At 37.3% G+C, this 24159-nt stretch overlaps 1 protein-coding gene across 2 annotated transcripts in view; it reads right to left on the bottom strand.

Annotated features, from left to right (window-relative positions):
- Positions 1-5330: 5330 nt before the first annotated feature.
- The window catches only part of LOC129783029 (transcription factor RFX3-like), a 192447-nt gene continuing 173618 nt past the window's right edge, over positions 5331-24159 (bottom strand). The window contains exons 12-17 of one of the 2 annotated variants that reach the window (XM_055792685.1): positions 13561-13658; positions 13097-13246; positions 11244-11452; positions 10075-10228; positions 6770-6812; positions 5331-5993 (exon numbers count right to left, since the gene is read on the bottom strand). In XM_055792685.1, coding sequence (XP_055648660.1) covers positions 5752-5993; positions 6770-6812; positions 10075-10228; positions 11244-11452; positions 13097-13246; positions 13561-13658 — 896 coding nt within the window. In that variant the 3' untranslated portion in view covers positions 5331-5751. The remainder of the gene's footprint in view (positions 5994-6769; positions 6813-10074; positions 10229-11243; positions 11453-13096; positions 13247-13560; positions 13659-24159) is intronic. The other variant, XM_055792686.1, reaches the window with a different exon arrangement.

The raw sequence follows: 24159 nt of genomic DNA, 5'->3' as shown, positions 1-24159 counted from the left end.
ATATGATATTTAATGTTTAAATACAAAACAATCACTTTAACAATATATTTGGGAACCCTTTAGTATTCTTTGTGTAAAAAAACCACCCACAAACCAAAAGAAAAAAACCCTCTTGTTGATATCAGCAAGTCAAAAGATACCAGATTAGGTCCCTGGTAAACACCAGTCAAGGTGAGGTTGTCCCTCCACAGTCTTAATTCTTTAAAAATATTTATTATTTTAGAGTAAAGTTCACCCAGTGCTGAAAATTTTTGCAAGACATTTGCACTGCAATCAAGGAAGCACTTAAGAACATAAGAACATTTTCCAAATTTAGATTTAAGTGAGGGTCATTTTGATGCTCATAGTCTTGTTATGGACTTTCTTCTCTACAATGAATTCCAGCCTTAATGATCAATTTACAAGAACAATTTTTACCAAATGTTTAATTACTCAGGGCTTCCAATCCCAACATTTTAATTGCTGGGTTTCTTTTTGAAAAGAAAAAAAAATCAGAATAAACCAAGAGTTTAAATGACCAAACTAAGGCATATTTTCCTCAAAAGAAACCTAGGCAGTCACTTTGTAAGTGGCTTTTACTATTTCTTAAGTAAAATGGGTAAATTAAACTCAGGTCTGCTGGAATATAAAATCACTAGCAGCAATGTTCAAGGCATGCAAACTGGGAAGCATTTACAATAAATTATGAATAAAATATTGTTAAATTCAAACCCTTTGAGTATTGCATTTTAATTATGCACAAACTGCATAAATTGGCTAAAATTTACAACTTACCTGCACTATACTATTGATGTAATTCCACTAAACAAAGTAATGAGACCTTTTTTTCACTCAGCTAGAGTTGGATAAATACATCTGCACCTAGTGTTGCTGATTGCTCCTGCAAGAAACCAGTAAAAAAGCTCAGTAAGGTGGTATTCCTATCTATAATTTTCAACAACTCTCTACTCACTTCTGAACTTGTTCCCTTGTTCTGGTACTACTTGTAAGAACAAAGGACTTTTTCAACACAGCAGAAAGCAGGTGTGATTTTTTTTTTCTTTCTAAATTCTGACATTCAATAAGTCACCCAAGCTGCATCCCTGTAGAGGAAGCTGAATCTAATACCTTTCCATTTGTTCATATCACAGTGACTGAATGTTAAAAGTAATATGAATACAACAATGTCCTTTTTGTCTATTTATCAGATAGACTGCAGAAAATTTGATTGCAAACATACCAAGGGTAATGTAAAATTCATTCTCTTGTTAACTAAGCAGTTTTGGTTTTATTTTTAAAGATTTTCATTTACAGTATTAGAGCATTTTAATATTACTCTAAAGAGATTTTCAAAATAGTAATATTTTTTTTCTAAACCTTCATCTTGTAAGGGCATCTTAAAGTAAACAACTTATGTCTGTAGCATCAAATATTTGATTTCTCCAGATATTTATGCAATTATGAAAACAAAATAGCAAAAGTAGTGTATTGCACCAGACAGTACATGTTGAGGGCAGTGTATAATTTAGCCAAAATCTATTGAGCCTTCTGTAACAAAATAATTTCTCTAGCAAGCAAGCATTTAATTTAGAAATTAAAAAAAAATGTTCTAAAAGACAATCAGTTACTTAAATGTACAGAATATTTTCAGTGGTCTAATTAAATTACTTAAAAAGTGTATCCTTACAATGCTCAAAGGGTTAAATACAAGGCATTACATTAAATTCATTTTCTAAGGCTAAAACTAAGCATTTTTTATTTATGCTTCTATTCCTGTTTTTTTGGGTTTTTTCTTTTTATCACCGAAGTAGCAAAGATACTAGAATACCATTCATTGACCTGTTTTTAAACCACAGACATGGTAGTTTTCCTGTTCTACGGAGACAGGGATACAATTTTCAGAAATGTATACTGATCTCTCAAATGAATGGTTTAAACTCAGAAATCACTGTCACATGAAGTACCAAAAATACTTACATTATTTAAAAAGTTAATTTTTCACCAGTTTTTTTCATTACTATAAAAGTTTATTTTATTTTTGTAAAACCAGTCTATAAATTAAGTTAGATTGCAATGTAGCTCTAACTAATATAAATGTTTTTCTAAACAATGCTGATATCATTTGGTGAGTACCACAAATATATCAGGTCAGGTCTTCCCCCATGGAAAATATTTTGAACAGAAGCAGTGTATCAGACATTTAAAAATGCTTCAGTTTAAAATATTGTATAGACCTATACATTCCTCAGTGACAGTACACCAGCACATTATTTTACACATTTGTGAATTAAAGGCAGAAATGCTGTACATCATCGTTCTGTAAGTAAACAATTAAAAGAATATTCTCCAAAATTTTTAATGGAACATTAAAAAAAAAAAGGTGCACAAAGCATGCTACAGTACAATAATAAAACACAGAAATAGATAACTGAAAAGAGGTTTTTTTTAAACTGATTTACAATGAGAAATATGAAAATTTACCAAAAATTTTTCATAAATATAAATCTTGTGAAAATTAGTGCCCATGTTTTGAAAAACTAATTCAACAATACCCGTTCTGCCACAGTGTTCACTAAGTTATTTGTGCTAATAGGGTGTCTCTAAAATAATTTTGAATTTCACATCAACATTGGGTAAATTCCACAAATCATATAAGCCCGTATCTTATAATGTCTAGCCAGTAGATGCTTGCTACAGCTCTTTAGAGCTCTAAAAGAGTTAAGCAGGCTTCAGAGTGGCAATTCAGCCACATGCTACACAATACATAATTTGGACTGAGGTATCCATATTTCTGTTCTTAAATCATTAACAATACCCATCTATTAACAAATATCAAGTGTGTAAATTCATTCATATGTGTACATTTGACCAAAATTGCAGTAAATTTAAAAGCAAAGCACAAAAATTTCAAACCTGTAAGTATACACAGCTTACAGCAACTTAATTCTTTTAAATATTTTAGTGGGGAAAATATTACTTAAAAATCTAAGAGAATAATCAGTTGATAAGCATAGAAATACAAGCTCCATTCAGTTATCTAAATCAAGGATAGTTCCAATTTGTTTTGATAACTGCTATTAGAATCCATGATATATGTTCTATCTTTGTATGCATATATTTTGTTTTCTTTTTGCACTACATGAACAGTGATCAACTATTCAAAATATCAGTCAAGAGATATTCAGGTCCCACCTCTTAGCAATCTATATTTGTATGTTACAACCATAATTTTCTCACAGCAACAACAAATCCAACATTCTACCAATAAAGGACAATGATAAGAAAACATTTAAGGTTTGTCAACACAAAATTGGAAACAAGGCAATACAAACCATCAGTACAGCATAGAACACCCTATGTTAAAAATGAAAAATGCAGAATATTTAATTTTATTTTACTTGTTAAAATCTTAGAATGCAAAATAACAGGGATTAAATATTTATCATAGGGTAGATTTTAGGATATTTGGTGAAGGGTGCTGATTTCTGAGGGAAAATGCAGTGATATTTGGGAGAACAAAACCTATGAGGATTCAGTGCACAGGTGAATTCAGAGATAAATTAACATAAACCATATTTGCACTTTTTGCCAAGACAAAAAAAATCTACTGACATCAGTAAGAATTGTGCCTACATAGAATGGAGCAGGATGGGTTGGCCTCCAAATTCTGCTAAGCAATTTACAAATAATTTTGTTAGGACATTTTAGTTGATCTTTAACCGTTCTTGGAGCATATGAAAGCTCTAGCAGCAAATTTCTTTGCTAAAAATACATTGTTCATTTCACGTGCTGTCCACCCATTTGGTATATATGAATTAATAAAATAAAATTTAAAAAATCAATCCACAGCCACACTAGATAAAATAAGAGACTCCCTAAATTTTTTATACAGTCCTTTCTATAAAATTGATTTTTTATTCTCTCCTTCAGATTTTTGCTTTTATTTATTAATTTTCAATATTTTAGCTTAGCAAATCCATGTGTCTGCTTTAAAAATAATGAAAATGCTTAAAATAATCAGAAAAAATCAGATGTTTAATGTCAATTAATATAGACTGTATAAACTATCACTATAAGATGCAATAATTAAAACATAGCATCAGCCTTACACCCTACCACATATAGAAATTGAAAATGTACTGCATTATGTACCTGCTCATTTATTTAGTCTGAATTTTAAAAATTAAAATCTGACAAGGGTTTAAAAATATATAACCACGCTTATGACTAGGGTCCATTTACTTTGTTAACAACATTTGGAGTTGGTTTTAATACACAAAATTAAAAGCTAGGTTTGCTTTTCAAGTTTCCAAGCAAATTTTATTTGTAATAAAGTGAAACTCAGCTAGAAACAAGAAAAAAATAGTTTTATTATCAATTTTAAGTGGGATATTAAAATTACTTAATAATAAACCCCCCTTTTATTTCTTTGAAGACAATGTAACCTGCCCTTAATACTTAGGAAATTTGAAAGTGACAGGCACACCTTGTTGAATAAATTTTTAGAGTTAATAATAATAACAAAAAATACTAAATCTTAGCTTCAGTTCTGTTTAAGGCACCATGTAATAGCCGAGGTACAATGATCCCTGATGTACATTCTTAAATGGCAATGGTCCATCTAGCCAACTATTCAAATTCAATGCAATTGGGAATAAGTACAAGTGAGGTGCACCAGTTACACTACCTTATTAATTTTTTGTAAAAATTTAAATTCACTTTAATAATCAGGAAATATATTTTGAAAAGAAAATGATGCAGGTTGCTATATTTCTTACATTCTATAAATTATCATTTACGAAAGCAGCAGATTGAACTAGTAGTAGGAAAAGATCTGGAATAGAAGAAAGTCATCCAAAAGGAATGTTTTCCTGTATGTCCAGTTCAGCATAAGTAGCATGTACACATAAAAAAAAAAATCAAGTCACTTCTTTTCTGGTTCAGTTTCTATCAACTACAGTACCACTCAACAACCAAAAGCATCTGTGCAGTGGTCTCAAATATAGAATCAGTAGTCTCCAAAACTAGAGGAACTGGCATACATATAAAATCTGGAGCTGTTGATTTTAAAGGAAGCTTGTATTGTTTACATGGTGATCAGATAATTAGGTATTCCTACAGTGTACACATTACCACATTATTATAATTCTGTCACTCATTCCGCATTTGTAAATGCAGTGAAAACACTTCTTCCTTACAGAAAGAAAACAGTAGATCTTCCCAACCCTCCAACATGATAAAAATATCCCCTGAATGTTCACAATTTCATCAGTGTCTTCTAGTTATGTTCAATGCAAAGCACCTTTTATAATAAATTTGATGCGTCTGCTGTCAAATGAGTATGCTTCCAGTATAAGTCAAAGAAAGTATTTATTTTAATATTTCACAGAAGTGCATCTAATTGAAAACCTTTGTATATGAAACCATTATGACAAATAATTAACATTAAAATATTTTAAACTGAAAAAATAAGTAATTTTAATTTTAAGAGGACAAAAGCATTAACAGGAAAAGCTTGGCAAAAATCTTCATTGACACTTGAAACTACAAAACCTCATAATATCAAATAACCAATGTAAAATGATTTTGCTTACAATTTTTAAAAAAATATCCGGCAAAATGCATACACCCATTTCATTTCACAACTCCAATTAAAGGTAACATTCAGCACAGCTAAAATTCGATAAGTCAACTTTCAGACCTATTCTCCACCCTCTCCCTCCATTAAGTCCAGCATCAACAGAGCTAATGGAGTTGGGGGGTGCTTCAATATTAGACTGCAGTATATGTATTTCCAGTAGCACTGCACTGTCTAACAGTGTGAGTGTTTGTAACAATGTGCTCATTATGAAGTGGGTTCAGGAGGCTCTGCTCTACTCCACTCTCAAGCATTGGCTGCTGCATGCAGCCCACCTGAAATGCCTGGTTTAATTCTGTTTTCTCCCTCTTGGCTTGTGGCTCTCCGTTTCCATCCAGCTCTTCTTCTATTTCGCTTTCAACTTCGCTGCCCTCATCTGCACAAAAAAACAACCAAGAAAAATATAGCACAAAGGGAAAAAATCTAAATACAAGGGCCTTTATTTTGCAAATAACTTGAAATATGAAAACACAGGAAAGTATAGCAATCTTATAAAGTAGAAAATGAAAGCTCAACATTTTATTGGGAAAAGTCAATAAATACTACAGATAAATAGGGTAATTAACTCTTTCTAATGTTATTTCATTTTACTGATAAAGAAACTCAACTGAAGAGAGGTTGACTTGCTCCAAGTCATACAACCAGTGTAAGAATGGAGAACAAAATAAGACTTCAACCTACAAAGAGGACATAAACTCATTTCTTACTATTTCCTTCAGTAACAATTAGCAAGTTATTTGGTAAGTGCTTGGACCCAATTTCGCCATCTTCACTTATCAAACCCATCATTCAGTACAAATATAGATATATGTACATGCTCATCACCTCTTCCTTTTTCCAACTGTCCATCCCTTTCAACTCTCTCACCAGGATATACAGCTAAATTCTGGGTGAAATTTTGAAAAAATCTTGTGCAAATAATAAACATTTTAAAAAAGATTTTCCTATTAAGAACCTAGAGTATTCTAGTCATTATTATATAATATATATCAGGTGTAGCATATTGGACCCATATAATAGTAATATAAACATAAATTATGATACAGCTTTAGATTCTGCTTTACTATATTAAAAAAAATAAGAGCTTGTTTTGCTCCAAGAGACAAATTAGTTCTATATAAAATTATACATTTGAGAGATTTCACTGCTTACCTTTATCCATATTTCCAGGGGATGGAGCATTTAAATCACCAAACTGCAAAATAAACAATTAAAAGTGTGGACACAGTCTATGATGAAGCCAGTACTATGCTCCAATGGCTTGTGGCTAGTATGAAAGTGCATGCATGTGACTGCAGTCACATCCATAGTATACTAGTTCATTTTTCATTCCATCATATTAGTGTTCATATTAAGGAAATTAACATTAAAATAAAAATCCTCAGCAATTAAAACAATGGAATATAAACTTAAGCATATGTTTTTGCTTTTTATAGGGTGACTTACATCAAGGCCTTTGTTGCTTTGAGTGAGATATTTCTGATGTAGAATGCTGGAAAATATGACTGGTGTCCATTTTTAAACTGCAATATTTTAAACAAAAGCTCTTTTAAAAGTTCCCCTGAGAAGATGTGTCACTAAAGTCAGCTATAGTGTAGCAAAACTATATATAAGGTAAATAAATGGCACTGCTGAAAATAGGGTTTATGTTTATTACAGCATATTCTGCTAAGTAGTTTACTTATACAAAAAACAAAGTGAAAAGTTGCTCACAAGTAAAAAATGCAACCTTCCTTCCTCCCTCCCTTTCCTTATCTATCTACCCTTCTCTTAAATGAGAAGCAACAGATCATAATTTGATGAGTGAATCTCAAATGAAAGTACAATATTTAGATAAATATATGTCTAACTATACCTGATTCAGTCCTTTTCAGAAATACAGAAAGATAAAACTTCAGTGAACACTAAACCAGCATAAGCAGCAGCAGCCCTATCCTTCCAGGTTCCCTCACACATACTCCCTCCTCACCTCCCCATATCCATCCTTTCACCTTAAGTGTTCACATGGCCATGCAAAGAACTACATGACAGAACTGATCCAAGAAAAAAACCCACAATTGTAGTGGGATTATTTTGCACAGGATGAATTCTCTGATCCAGTTAATCACAGAACTGCCTGAGTACTTGTGCCAGCTAAGGAGATGGGAAAAGAGACAAGAGTGTTTTTCTCAGCTGCAAAGCTAGTTTATACTGGCTTGAAGTGTTTGTCAAACTAGCCTTAGTCTTTCCCATTTTATTTCAACCACAGTCAATAAATGCAGAGAAACACAAGAAGACATGCATTTAATGAATAGTAACATCTTCCCTGTTCCTCTCTCACCTCTAAAAGCTTTAGATTACATATTTTCTCTCTAAGATCATATCCATCTTCAGTTTACCAAAACATTATAGGAATTTCCACAGTACTTGTTTTTGTGTGTACACAGTTTTGGTGTACACCAAAAACATTACATTTAACATATAACATGTCTGTCAAGAAAACAAGAACGTAGCAATACTACGCTTTTGCAGTACTGTGCTATAAATGTAATAGCAGAGTTTAATGAAATATCTAATCAGAAACAGTAATATTTTTTTCTAAAACATGTCATATCAATCAAACTACAAATTAAACCAAGACTCCCCATCTCTATGAAAAAGTACATATTTTCATAATATTTAATGATATGATTTAATATATCCTGAGGGAAGAATATATCAAGTCATGTAAGGTGACTTACAAATTATCAGTAAGATAAAACATGATATAATGATCATCAAGTATTAAAACATTAAGCTTCAGTCTGGTGAACCATCTATCATACATCCACATCTATCAATTTTTTAGCACTTTAAATGTACAATTCCTTGATGATAACTCCTAAGATAATGTGAATTCTTAAACAACTCACGCAAAATTAATGGTTAGGTGAACTACTGAAAAACAAAGATCTGAGGTAAACTTCAGTTTGCAAATACCATGGACACATATAAGGCAGAGTGGTTCTGAATTGAGACTTTCGCTGTTTATTTTAAACAACATACATTGAAATATAGGCATGAAAATATGCCATGTCCCAATCCTGCAAGTACTTCTGTGCTACTTTCATTTCATGCATGTTGTTGTCAGTTGGCTCTTGTTAACAGTCACTCATCCAGCCATTGTCTTACTTCCCCATCCCCTGTCCAGAGGGACGGGAAGAAAATAGGAAGAACTTGAGTGAGAAAGCTCATGGACGAAGTTAAAGACAGGGAGATCACTTACCAATTACTGTCACTGGCAAAACAGACTTGAATTGGGGAATTTAACTTAATTTATTGCCATTAATGATTCAAGTAATGTGAAGCAAAAGCAAAAAACAACAAAATGTTTAAACACTTAAGGAAAACATCTTTCTTCCCCCTTTCCCAGGCTCAGCTTTGCTCCAAGAACCTCTCTTCCCCCTGTGTTATTGTCCCAAGTTACATTCAATCCCTTCAGTGAGGCAATGGGTGGTGCAGGGGGGCTTGTGGTCAGTACATAGCATTTTTTTCTCTCACACTCCTTCCTTCTCACATTTTTCCTTTGGTCCAGTGTGGGTTCTCCACAAGCTGCAGTTCCTTTGTGAATATCCCTCTGCTCTGGAGGTTCTCCACAGGCTGCAGGGAATATCTATTCCACCATGGAGCATCTCCTACTGGTCTGGCCTTGGTGTTCCCTCTGCTGTTTCTCACTCTCTTTTATTCCTTCCTCTTGTGCCTGTCTCGTGTTTTCTGCCCTTTCTTAAATATGTTTTCACAGAGGCACCCAAAACTTTGCTGATTGGCTCAGCTTTGGCCTGTGGTGGTTTTGTTGCCAAGCCAGCTAGAACTGGCTCTATCCAGCACAGGGAAGTCCCTTACCTCTTCTCACAGAGGCCACCTCTGCAGCCCCCACCCTGCATGCCCCCTTCCCCAAAGCCTTGCCACTTACAACTGATACACATAAACAGTACCACTGAAACAAAACTAACTTCTGCATGTGAGCCATGTGAGCCACCCTTCTGAAGTCAATGGGACTACTCATTTGTGTAAATATTTGTATTGGAATTTTAAGTATGTGTAAATAAGTGTAAACAGATCCCTGAAAGCATTTTCTATTATTCTGTTCCTTTATTATTTTCATATAAACTATTTAGTTTTCAAGAATTCAAAAAAGTAGGGTTCTACCTAGTAGATTGATTTACTTTTTTTTCTTTTTTTTTTGAGCAAGCTCATTTGCAGAGGATCAGTGTTAGAAGTCACTGTGTTTTAAGTACTCTGAAAATCAATCCGTCAAGGAAACATGAATTAAGGTATATAACCCAAATTTGAAGATGTCAATGTATTTGCAAATCAATCTGCAACAGTTATATTACAAAATATCCAATAACTCCATGTAAACATTAAAAAAAAATTGTAGATGGATATCCAAATTGATCACTAAATTCACCAATCCATTGTCTTGCATATTATCTTACCTCTCCCATAACTGCGATAGGTGTCTCTCCTGTTGCCTGAGCAACACGATGTTCTACTAAGTAAAACATGTACTCATCATAAAGCAAGCGGATCAGATGAAAAGAGCCAAAGCTAGCAGCACTGCGTAAGGTTAAATCTCGAATCACCATTGAGCTATTTAAATATGGGGAAAAAATTATGAAATAAATATTACAATTCTTCAATAATTTATTCATATGGAATATGCACATCAAGAATAATATATTTTAAAGTAATGCTATCCACAAACAGCTCATTTGTGGTGTCTTCAGAAAGAAATGTCTGGGAAAGACAACTATTTGCCTCTCCCCTTTTCCTGAAAGCATGGTTGGAGACCACATTACACAACTAGAAGCTAAATTTTCAAAAAGACAGGAAGGGCTTAATTTCGGTATATGCACAATTACCAATATGTGAGCACATGTAAAAACTGACCTTAGTGGAAGTTCTTTGTTAAAATTTTAAACAATAAAATTGTATTAAGATTATTTATTTTTAAACAAAGTAGTCCTTCAAAATATTGTCTGTTGTGCTCACATTCCTAGTTCAAAGTTTTAATTGGTATGATTTTTAAACTTGTAGAATTTAAATAAGTTTGTGTATACCTTATAATAGAAAAATGAAGATTGTGGATGAAAACTTCCTTATGATACCCTCAGAAAGTAGATGCTACAATGTACCATTTTGAAAAAAAAAACCAACTAGCTTTACTATGATAACTGATACAGTAGAAGATGACATGGAATATTTGTCTTGATGTTCTTTTTACACATTAAAAAATATTTTGTTTTCCCTACATAATGAAAATAGAAGCCATGGTATTTTAATAAATAGTATTAAGAACATTGGCTTTAAAATTGTATAGCAATTCAATCAAAAATGTTTCATAGCATGTTTCCAAATCAGGATAAAATTCTAACCTCATTACACTTGAACAAGACCTTTAAAATAATATACAAGGATCATTTAATCCACTGCTGAGTTACACTAGTCCTGTGTTTAATGTTAACAACACAAATTTTATTTGGGGGGGAGGATCTTCATTTCTTGGGAACTATTGTCTGATATTAATTTTGCTAACATTATTACAGCAAACAGTTCAGAAAAAAATAAAATAGCTAAAATAATTTAGAAGACTATTAAGAACTACCTGTAGAAAGACCATTTTAAAAGAAATTGCCGTGCTGCTTTAGGAAAGCTAGGTCTTCCTTCATATGGTTTCAACGCTTGCATCATTACATTATCAAGCCACGCAGCCCACTGCTCCAGAGTGCTCTGCTGCTGAAGAGTCATCTTGAAATCTGTTTCTAGTCTTTGAACCATATTGTCATCACACTGACACACCCAGGAAGCCTGTTCCTGTTACAACACATGGCAAACATGAAAGCAGAACACAAAGTGTAAATTATTCTTAAAGACTGAATAATTACATGAAAAGGATGAAATACACTTATTAGGCAAACTAATGAGTATTTTTATTTTCACGTGTCTCAATTTTTTTGGAAGAATATGAGAGTAAGGAACCCAAAGTATAAAAATGGGCATCAAATAAAGCACATACAAAAATACAATGGAAAAAGCACAAATACATTGCAGTGTTCCATATTAATTTTAAAGAAATAATTTTTTACTTCAATTTCAGGGATTTTCAGGCTTGAGACTATGAGAACAAGGAGTGGAAAGGGCAGTCAAATGGAAGTTGAGAGAGTAAGAAATAAAGAGGAACCAAGAAACCAAAGTGCCATGATTCCTATTGCTTTGAAGGAGTTAAGACCAAATACAATTTCTGTTACATTTTTTAATCACCTCACTTAAAAAGAGCTTTGTTTTATAGGCAAAAAAGGATTGTCATTTTTATCTATAGTTTGTCATATATAACACGTTGCTTAATGAGTAATATAAATAGCACACAATTGGACAAACACAGTCCATGTAAAATAATGAGCAATTCACAGTATTATCATGGAATGTAATGATATTACATTTTCAAGTTTAAATAAGACCAATAGGATGCTTCTGTATAATGGAACTTAGAGAAAACCAATACTGATTTAATATAAGCCATATTCTTAAACTCTGGCTATCACATCTGAAGTTAACATCTCAACATTCATAGACCTTATATCTTACCACAAAACAATACTTAATATACCATATATTTGGTCACATATTGAATCTTAGGTAGTTTACACACCATTATACAATATAACTATATCTGTGTTAAATTATATTTATTCAAAGGTCTTTGCAACAAGCAAAAAGAATTTAACTGTTGCTAGTGAACTTCTGAAGTTCTATTAAAATAAAGTGTGTCAAAATGTTTGTTCATGAAAGAAGACAAATGTATGACTACCAGTAATATGGGCCATGTCAGTTAGTTGACCAACAAGAGAAAAAAAAATGTTGTTTCTTCTAAGGAGAAGAAAGAGGTAAAAGGGAAACCTTTTTTTAAACCTAATCAAAAATAATAAATTCTTGTTTTACAGATAACTGTAAATTAGTTCTAACCAGATGCTTAGGAAAGGTTGGAAATGTAAACAAAAACAATTAAAGAAAGTATACTAATGATATTGTCTTTGATATAAAAATAAATGCAACAACAATCTGCACTAGAAATAGTGCTGTATGATCAATATTTTTTTATGGAAGATCAGAAGCTATGCTACTATCCAAGATCTCATTTTCAGGTATTGTTCATGCTGTTCATTCTAAGAACACATGTACTTTATGCTTTCATCTGCATTAAATAAGAATTGGCAGAATATATGGTCTGTAAGATAAGAAGCTCTCAGAGAAAATGGAAATAGATAATGGCTCTGAGGTTTTATTTTCCTTACAGCCAAAATCTAAGCTAGAAAGTTTCAACTGAATCACTGCATATATAAAAATCAGAATGTTCCCACTTATTTTTCTTGATGGAATAACAAGAACTAACAATAAAAATAAAAATTTGGGGGGGAAATAACATTTTTTTTTAAATCTGTTTTTTAAAGCCACAGGTACCTGTACATTGGCAAAATCGACACGGTTGAGATCACTGAGCATCTGGTTGATCTGAGAAGTGTTCTGAAGCACAGCCCGAGCTGCCTGAGCCAGGTGGTTAAGAGATGTGTATCTTCTCAAAGTCTGGGCAAAGGCACTTACAGCGGCAACCTATGAAGAAATCCATTTATCTTAAAACATTGTATTAACAACAGGACTTCTGTTTCATCTATTACAATTTTAATATTGCAGTATTAATTTATGAGCCCTCAAATATTGAAATTCACATATAATGCAATAAATCCAGTTTTTCTTATTACTATTTTTGGCAAAATAAAGTTATTTCCAATCCCATGTTTCATGTTTGAAGATCAACATAAATATGACATTTAGCATAAAAGTTAAAAAGCTGCTACTTTTACAACTTAAATAAGATGCAGTGTACAACTGCATAAAGTAAAGAAAATGTAGCAAATTTTGTTTACCTTGGTTTGTATCGTTTTCTGTGGAATACTGTTCATGGCACTGGAAAGCCAACCTTCAAGGCTTTTTGCAAAATTGCGAATGGCTTGGGTCAAGGCACCTAAACATTAAAGAATAAAAATAAAAAGAAGATGGCAAGGTGCGTCTCTTGAAACCTTTTGCATCCTCATTTAACCTTTTCCCACACACTCTCCTGTTGCCTGATTTTCTCCACATAGCGTATTACAGACATGCAGCACAAAATTACATTTTGTGTTATTTAGTAATTGTGAGAACAGGGATGTCCCGTGACTGAGAGTATTGTTTAGAAACCATTAGATGCACTAAAGCACTAGTCATTCTTTTTATAAGGTAAACTATCCTATATTTCTGGTGTTCTTGTTTACAGGTACAGCAAGTACAGACTGTGCAACAGGTACAGCATGTCTACCCAGCCCAAGTTCAGTATGTGGAGGGAAGTGACACAGTCTACACAAATGGAACAATGTAAGTTGGTTATTGATCAAAATTAGAATGATTACTAAAATAAGAAGTTAAATGCACATTCTTTTAAAGACATCATATGGACTACTGTATTTTAAGTAGCAAAGAAAAATGTTTAAACAAAAACTTTATTTTTTGTCTTATTAAATCATTATTTGGGCAAAGCCAAGTTGAATTCACACCACTTGAATTAATCTAAAATGAATTCAGGTAATTGTTACAGTTGAACATAGTGTGAAGCATTTTGTTGTTTGGGGAAAAAACTTAAGTTTATGGACAAGTTTTAAGTTATGCTGATAGGAAGGATTATCTAAATTTGTTATAATATGATCATCTGTGTAATAAAGAAGTCTTTGTGTGGGCCTCCTGTTCTTCTGGTTGAAATTCTACTGGCAATTGCTGAGGCAGCTGCAGTCATTACTTACAGAAAACAATTATGTAACTTCTTTACTGTTTAGTGTAATGGATACATATTTAATTTCTTTCCAAAGGAAGGAAGGGAGAGGAATGAGAATATGTCTTTTTGCTTGTCTCTTAGAATATTCTGTTTCACGTGCTTTGTTTACCTTGGTTTGTATCGTTCTCTGTGGAATACTGTTCATGGCACTGGAAAGCCAACCTTCAAGGCTTTTTGCAAAATTTGCTGATTTTCTTTGCTCTTATCTAATCAATCTTCTGTCTTAAATGGGTCTGTTAAGATGTGCTTATTATTAACAATGACCAATGTGCCAATGTGTCCTTGTTTAAGATACTGTAAAAACTGAAAGTCGCTCATAACATTGTTAAACTGTAATCAGAGACTGAAAATTTCTATGTAGGATGCCTTATCAGGCTAACTTGTTTTTGAAAAATGTCGGCCAAAGACACTGAACTGTTGAGACAGAAGAAAATATATTTCTTCATCCACCCTTGTGTAAGCTTTTCTTTTAAACGCTCTAGTACTTCTACTCTTTCAATTATGGACATGAAACCAAGCAGTGATGTTGGGAGCGTGTGGTTTATTGCCGCTCATGAAATTTTGCCTGAGTTTATAGCTCAAATATATTAAGCAGAGGATTATGTTTGTTTTACCCTATTTATATGTTAAATGCTCCAAAGACCAATGGATGTGCTCCAAGTGGTCCTAAATGGGGCATCTCTTTGCAGCTGTTGCTTCTGCTATTAATTATGTCAACTCTGGGTTCTAGTGCCTAATCTATGAACAAAAAGTCTATTCTATTCCATATACAGGGCTAGGATATAAGGTTGAAGGAAGCTATCCTATTAAAGCATTGAAAGGAGCAAGTACTAAACCTGCGGTGGGAATGGAAAATGTTCTATGACTATTAACATGGATAATCTTTCATTCTCCTTTTATAGCCATGTGCTAGCCTGATTCCAACAGAACCCTCAAGCCCTCCCAGAATTCATTTACACGTGAAAACAGCAACTAGGGCCAGTCAGTGAGGAGGAAAGGAAAACATGAGTTGGCTGGTTAACTATGATCCAGTAAGCAGGAAAGGGTTCTGGTCTTAGATAAAGAGCTCATGAAAGTGACTGGAAAGGCAAGAGCCAAGTACCAGTGGGTGGAAAGAAGAAAGTATGGTGGCAGACATACAAATCTAACAAAGAGCCAAAATGCGTGGTTGCCTGGGAAAAAGAACTTTAAAAACCAAACCAAAATAAAAACACTGACCAGAAAAGTTGCCTCCGTACAGGAGATGATGCCTATATGATTTTCCTGATATAACTGCTAATGATTTCATTTATAGATAGCACCTTAAAAGGAGATGGAAGGAGGAGCTGGCTGACACAACATAACTTGTAGTGCTATTTCATCCATCTGTAAACTGTATTTTAGTATAGTTGATAATTTATCATAGAAAAATTTAGGTTGTAAGGTACCTCCGGAGGTGATCTAGTCTAACCCTCTGCTCAAAGCAGGTCTAATTAGATCAGGTTGCTCAAGGACTTGTCCCATCAAGTCGTGTACACCTCCAAGGATAGAGGTTCCACACCCTTTCTGTTCCTGTATTTGACCACCCTCATGGAAAAAAAGTGTTTTCCTAATACCTAACCAGAACTTCCCATATTACAACTTGCATTCATTTCTTCCTGTCCTATTGTTGTGCACCTCTGAGAAGCGTCTGGCTCTGTCTTCTCTGTATCCTCCCATCAGGTAGTTGTAGAGAGCAAAAAGGTATCCCCTGAACCTTATCTTCTCCAAGCCGAACAGGCCTAGTTCTCTCAGCCTCTCCTCATATGTTATGTTCTCCAGCCCCCTGAACATCTTTGTGGTCCTCTGCTGGACTTGTTCCAGTCTGTCCACATCTCTCTTGTACCAGGGAGCCCAAAACTGGACACAGGACTCCAGATACAGTCTCACCTGTGCTAAACAGAGGGTAAGGATCACTTCCCTCAGCCTGCTGGCTACACTCTTGGTAACACAGCCCAGGATGCATTTGTCCACTTTTCTGCAAGGACCAGTGGATGGAAAGAAGAAAGCACAGTGACAGACACACAAATCTAACAGTCAAAATGCTGCTGGCTTATATTCAGCTTGCTTTCCACCAGGATCCTCAGGTTCTTCTCTGCAAAGTTGCTCTGTAGAGAGTCAGCCCCCCCCCAGTCTATATTGCTGCATGGGATTATTCCTTCCCAGATGCAAGATATGGCATTTGTCCATGTTAAACTTCATGAGGATCCCATCAGTCCGTTTCTCTGGCCTTTCCAGGTCCCTCTGACCTCCAGCATATAGAGCACACACACACCCCCTCCCATTTGGTGTCATCTGCAAACTTGCTGAGAATGCATTCTGTCCCATCATCCAAGTCACTAATGAAGACCTTAAACAGCATTGGTCCCAGTACTGATCCCTGAGAGACCCCGCTAGTTACTGGCCCACAGCTGGACTTTGCACCACAGATGACAACTCCTTGAGCCCAGCAGTCTAGGCAATTTTTCCACCCACCTTATTGTTCACTTATTCAGCCCCTATCTCAAAAGTTTGGTGATACAGAGATTATGGGAGACTGTGTGAAAGGCCTTTCTTCAGTCAAGGTATACAACATCCACTGCCTCTCCTTGTCCACAGTGCCAGTCACCTTGTCATAGAAAGCAATGAGTTTAGTCAGGCATGATTTGCCCTTAGTAAATCCCTGTTGGCTGCTCCCAATCACCTTCTTGTCCTTCATGTATTTACAAATAGCTTTCAGGAGGATTTGTTCCATAACCTTTCTGGGGACTGAGGTGAGGCTGACTGGCCTGTAGGTCCCGGTATCCTCCTAGTTGTCCTTGAAGAAGCGTGTGATATGACTTTTTCCCAGTCATCGTGAACTTCCCCCAGTTGCTGCGACCTTTTGAGGATGATAGAGAGTTGCCTTGCAATGACATCAGTCAGCTCCTTCAGCACCCTTGGATGCATCCCACCTGGTCCCATGGGCTTGTGTGCATCTAGAAGGCTTAAGTGCTCCTTAACTGCATCTTCCTAGCTACAGGAGACCGATTTCCAGCAAGCTCTAGCAGTTTTAACAGGTTCTGTCAGGTGTTCTTGATTAAAGAGGGCATTGAGCTTTTGTTCCAGCTGACTCCTGATTAGGTACAGTCAAGCACCCTTTCAGCAAATACTAGGAGTGGCCTATATAAGCGCCAGCCTAGAGCATAATGAACAGTCAGCAGTTTGTTACAGGAAATGGTCTCCAGCAGCTGTTAGGGCAACTGTCCCTGGAGCGTCAGAGGCCTTGGTCTAGGTGAAGCTCCAGAAAGAGGATACAGTTCTGTAGGTCTCGGGCTGTAGGATGTGCCTGGGGTTTTGCTGATGCTGGGGCAGTAGAAGATAGTCTTATAGCCTGCAGGTGGTGTGTGCTTGTTAAGGATCTGTGTTGCCATGTAAAGGAGTTACGGGAGGAGGTCAGCAGACTGTATAGCATCAGAGATGATAAGAAAGAGATTGACCAGTTCTCCTCTGAAATCCTGTAGCTTCAAGAGCCCAAACCCCCAACTGTACTGAAGGGGCAGGAGAGTTTGTGCTTATTGGGTTGGGAAGTGGAGACTCCCGTGATGGTGGAGGGTGGAAGCTTGTGACCTCTGGCATCGGGAGGAAGGCTCCCCCTCCACCTGAAGATTTGCAACTACAAAATAGAATTAGTGCCCTCATAGCAGATGAGGAGCTGGGAGGTCTGTCAAACAAAACATCGATGCTGGGTGAACCTGAGTCATGAAGTAGTGAGTAACTTACTACTGAGGGGCATGGAGACTCCCACGTGCTGAACTGACCAATTGTTTAGGGAGGTGGGCTTGGATGTGGGACATGGTTGAAATCCTGCTAAGGCTTCTCTGGCCCTCAGGTTATTCATCTCTGCTGCTCTTCCATGTAGGCACCAATGATACTGCCAAGGGGAAACCTACCTGGAAAGTGTCAAGTGTGGCTATATGACTGGGGGAAATGGACAAGGACAGGGGGGGCTCGTTAATGTTCTTCTTGATCTTACTGGTGAGGGGAAAGAGCTTGAGGATGAGTGGATGGATCCTGCAGGTCAACAATTGGGGGTGTGACTGGTGCTGGCAGCAAGGTTTTCAGTTTTTACAGAATCACAGAATGGTTGAGGTTGGAAGGGACTTCTGGAGGTCATCTTGTCCAACCCCCTGCTCAAGCAGAGCCACCTAGAGCCAGTTTCCCAGGAATATGTCCAGATGGCTTTTGAATATCTCTATGGAGGGAGACTCCACAATCTCTCTGGGCAACCTGCTCCAGTGCTCAGTTACCCTCATAGTAAAAGAGCCTTATGGCCAGATGGAACCTCCTGTATTTCTTTTTGTGCCCATTGCCTCTTGTCCTGTCACTAGGTACCAATGAAAAGAGCCTGACTCCATCTTCTAGGCACCTTCCCTTCAGGTATTTATATACATTGAGAAGATTCCCACCCCAAGCTTTCTCTTCCTTAGGCTAAAGAGTCCTAGCTCTCTCAGCCTTTCTTCATAGGAGACGTGCTCCATTCCCTTAATCATCTTCATGTCCCATCATTGGACTCTTTTCAGTATGTCGATGTCTCTCTTGTACCGGGGAGCCCAGAAGTGGACACAGGACTCCAGGTACACAGTACTCAACTGGTGCTGAATAAAGGGGAAGGATCACCTACCTGGACCTACTGGTAATAATTTGCCTAATGCATCCCAGGATACCGTTAGCCCTCTTTGTGGCAAGGGCACATTGCTGTCTCATGTTCAACCTGGTGTCCACCAGGACCCCCAGGTCCTTTTCTGCAAAGCTGCTTTCCAGATGGGTGGCCCCCCTGGCATGTACCAGTGCATGGGGTTGTTCCTCCCCAAGGGCAGGACTTGGCACTTCCCCTTGTTGAACTGCATGAGGTTCCTCTCAGCCCATTTCTCCATCTTGTCAAGGTCCCTCTGGATGGCAGCACAGCCCTGCGATGTATCAGCCTCTATTCCCAGTTCTGTGTCATCAGCCAACTTGCTGAGGGTACGCTCTGCCCCATCATCCAGATCACTAATGAAGACATTGAACAGTACTGGACCCAGTATTGATCACTGGGGTACACTGCTATTTACTGTCCTCCAACTAGACTTTCTGCCACTATGACCATGGGATCCTCTTTGAGGATGGAGGACTGCTAGGGAGAGACCGAATCCACATGACCAAGTGGGGCACAAACAGCTTTGCCAACCTGGCAAGGAGAGCTTTACACTAGGAATGATGTGGAAGGGATGACCAACAGTCAAGTGAGGAAGTCATAGATAGTCACTGGATGGGCAAGCAAAGGATGTGGGGTAAGCAAGAGGGACCTCATAATCAACAAAACAGGGTTGAAAGTGGACCACTTCAAGCATATGCACATAACTAAGGAAGTGTCAGGAGATCAGCATTATGGGAAAGCTTTCATGCCCTTTTGGGGAAATTGGTACGACTGGATGCCTCTCCAAAGTGCCTGCACACTTATGCATGCAACATGGGGGAAAATAGGAGGAATTAGATGTCTCTGATCACTTGCAGGGCTCTGACCTCAGGGATCACAGAGATATTGTGGAATGGCTCATACAAGTTGATGCTGCAATGGATGGATGCAGAATCTTTAGGGAAAACAAGCCAAGAAAGTGCTCTATATGAAAGAGGATCTGGAATGCATGGAGATTTGTCTAGGGATGGATGATAAGCCAGTTGAGAGCTTAAGGGTCTGGATTAGATGACATACCAGCGTGGGTGATGATGTGGGTATCTGATACAGACTGCCTGATCGGGAGGAAGTAGATGAAGTCTTGTGGTGGGTTGACCGTGGCTGGCTGCCAGGTGCCCGCCAAGCTGCTCTATCACTTCTCAACAGAATGGGGGAGAAAAATGTGATGAAAAGCTCATGGGTCGAGATAAGGATAGGGACATCATTCAGCATTTATTGTCACAGGCAAAACAGACTTGGCTTGGGGGAGATTAGTTTATTGCCAATTAAACAGAGTAGGATAATGAGGAATAGGAACAAATCTAAAAACACCATCTCCCCACCCCTCCCTTTTTCCCAGGCGCAACTTTGCTCCCAACTCTTCTACCTCCTCCCTCTGAGAGGTGCATGGGGATGGGGAATGGGGGTTGCGGTCAGTTCATAATGTTTTGTCTCTGCCTTCTCCTTCTTCCTCATGCTCTTTCCCCTGCTCCAGTGTGGGGTCCCTCCCACGGGAGACAGTCCTTCATGACCTTCATGCTTCACCATGGTCTTCACCACGGGCTGCAGGGGAATCTCTGCTCTGGCACCTGGAGCACCTCCTCCCCCTCTTTCTTCACTGACCTTGGTGTCTGCAGAGTTGTTTCTCTCACGTATTCTCACTCCTTTCTCCCAGCTGCTGTTGTGCAGCAGACTTTACCCTTTCTTAAATATGTTATCACAGAGGTGCTACCACTGTCTCTGATTGGCTCAGACTTTGGCCAGCAGTGGGTCCATCTTGGAGCCAGCTGAAACTGGCTCCTTCTGACATGGGGACAGTTTCTGGTGTCCTCTCATAGAAGCTGTCCCTGCACCCCCCACCTCTACCAATACCTTGCCATGTAAAACCAATACAGGTTGTCTTCAGGCAACTGGAATAAGCCTCATGTTCGCAGGCTCTGGTTCTCATGAGAGACTTGAACAACCCCAATATCTGCTAGAGGGACAACAAAGCGGGGCACAAGCAACCCAGGAGGACAGTTAAGCAATGCAACTGGTTGTCCAGAGAAGTTTGTGTAGTTTCCATCCTTAGATCTTTTCAAGACCTGAGTGGGTAAATCCCTGAGCAAACTGGTCTGAATTCAGCATTGACCATGCTTTGAGGAGGAGGTTGGACTAGAGACCTCCTGAGGTTCCTTCCAAGCTGAATTATTCTTTGATTCTATATTATGTAACAATTATTTAGTTTCTGATTTAACAAACAGAACTGGCCACTTCACCTAAGACCCTTTAAAAAAACCTTATGATCAGCAGTGAAAATTCTTTTTGGCATTCCTACAGGTACATCAGTAATTGCAGCAATTGTTTCCTATCTCCTGAAAGCTTCCATCATTAATTTTCCACCTTCAGTTTTTGCCTGAGTGCTTTTGCTTTTAAAGAGCGAAGACCTGCAGGAAATGGCAATTATTGTAATACTGTGGTTTCCTCAAGTAAGCTCAAAGTACCCCAAACCATTGCCAACATGCTGTTTATTTTAGTTCCGAAGAACAAAATGCAATGTGCAGTGTTCAAAGACAGTATCAATAAGCAATATATAAGAATGTGTTTAACTAACAGAAGGTAGGATTGCTCTTACTGCTGTGAAATCTTGGTGGTGAAGAACGAGTGCTGCTACAGTAATGAAGAAGAAAAAACTAGAAAAGGGAGATCATATTATCTTTAAATGAGTCGTGTGTCGTCGTCCCGTCTGTCCGTCCCCCCCCATCTAAGAAGAAACAGTGCAAGTAAAGACTGGATTTTGTTTATGAGGCAAAACACCATGTTTTGTAGAGTAAGAATGAATGGTTAATGGAAGTCACCTAATGTGAGAAATGCTCTTTTTCAACTTGAGTAATTGATTAATTCTGTAATTAGGAGCTTCCGCTAGCAAAGTTAGCCAATTTACTTATAAAGAAAGAAATATTTTATTTTTCACAGCATCCTTTTCTTCAAATTTGTAGTGATAACTAGTTTATGTAACTGCCCCCAAATGTGGATGCTCATCTGAAATTTAATTTGGATTTATAAAACTTCTTAACTTCTGTATGAGCTCCATGGAACAGGCTTTTTTGTCTTTTTTTTTTTTCCTTTCTTTTTCTTTCTTGAGGTTTCCAGGCAAAGAACAAACACTCTTTTGCACTGTCAATCATCTAACCCACTTATGCTTCTACATAAACATTTTTTGTATGCACTTACTAATTAACTAAGCATTCATTCATGTTAATTTATTACCTTCAGGATAAGAGTCAAAGTATAAGGAATACTGTAAATAATGTGTCAATGATATTTAGTTCTTTAAGGAATTATTATTTTTTTCTGGACAAATGCTATGTAAAACACCTAACATAAGATCTTTTTCACCCCACTGTATTACAGGATGATCTGTTTTAAAAAATATGTGTGGAAAGCAGCAGCTCAGTGTCATCCTGATTTAAAAAAGAAAAAAAAAAAGTCTTTAGCTATGAAGAAAGAGGAATTCTAAGTTCTAAATAAATAGTATTCCCTCTTTCTAGCTAAACACTGTATTATTAGAGAAAAGACAGTGGCTCTGGTCTTTTGCTAGAATCATTAGATAATAATCAATGTTACTCCTGACTCAGGTAAAGAGTGTTTGACTTCTTTTTAAACAAAGAATTTGGGCTTTTTCCTACACAGTAGGTTTTCATCCATTTTGTGGCCACTAAAAGCTTTTCACAAAAATTTCAACTGACCAAATTTTACATAGAGCTTGTTTTTCAAAAAGGTTTTTCCTCACTGTTAATTTCTTTTATGGTAATATTTATTAGGAAGTTATGTGACAGAGTAGGTTTTGAGGATTATTCCTCATCCCCCCAATATTGAAAATCAGGAAAAGAAAAAAAAAAAGATGAAAGTCATAAAAATAGAATTATCAGTTTACATCCTTACTAAATTAAATACATTTTTCCCATTTGTTTGGCTACCTGCTGTTGGTAACTTTCTGATTATCCAGAGAAAAAGAAAACTGCCTATGGTGGGGTATTTCTACAAAGCAGTACTGGCAGATATTTTCCTGAGTTGGTTCTTACAGCATAGCTAACAGAGGCAGCTAACATGCAGCACTTTGCTCAGAAGGGGACCAGAAACTTTGCAGAGAACAGCATCCATGTCCTGAGCAACGGTGTTAATGTGTCACAGGGCACCAACTCCAGCCATCAGAGCAACTATCCCTATAATGTCAGAGGCCTCAATCCAGACCGAACTCCCGAGGGAAGATGCAGCTCTCAGAGTACAATGAGTGCCTGGGGTCTCTCACTAAGGCTGGGGCAGAGGGAGACGGTTTCCTTGCCTGCAGGAGGTGTGCAGTGGTACAGTTGGCAGCTGCCAAGGAGGTGCTGGAAGAGGTCAGCAGACTACGTGATATCAGAGACAGTGAGAAAGAGATCAACTGGATCTTTTTCGAGACCCTGTAGCCTGAGCCCTCAGCTGCATTGAAGGAGGATCAGGTGGCCTGTGCTTATTGGGTTAGGAAATGGTGAAGGCTGGAAGCTTGTGGCTTCTGGCAACAGGAAGAAGGCTCCTGCTCCACCTGCATATCTCCAACTAAAGAACAGGTTCAGTACCCTCACAGCAGATGAGGGTCTGGGAACTCTGTCCAATGAAGCATTCGAGCTAACTAAGTCTGAGCCATGCAGCAGCACCAGAAGGAAGTGGCAAGTGACAATAGTGGGAGATACCATGCTGTAGGGGACGGGGGCCCACATCTGCTGACCTGACCTGATGTGTTGGGAGGTTTACTGCTTGCTGGGGGTTGGAGACGGGATGCTGTGGAGATACTGCCAAGGTTTGTTCATCCCTCAGACTATTGCTACTTGCGAATCTTCACATGGGCACCAACGATACTGCCGGAGGAGACCTGGAGCATATCAAGTGTGACTACGTGCATCTGGAGTCAATGGTCAAGGGCATGGGGGTCCAGGTAGTGTTCTCCTT

This window comes from Falco peregrinus, chromosome W (assembly GCF_023634155.1).
Source record: "Falco peregrinus isolate bFalPer1 chromosome W, bFalPer1.pri, whole genome shotgun sequence".
Taxonomy (NCBI): domain Eukaryota; kingdom Metazoa; phylum Chordata; class Aves; order Falconiformes; family Falconidae; genus Falco; species Falco peregrinus.
Note: the sequence above shows the minus strand (reverse complement) of the source record. Positions and strands in the feature narration are given on the sequence as shown.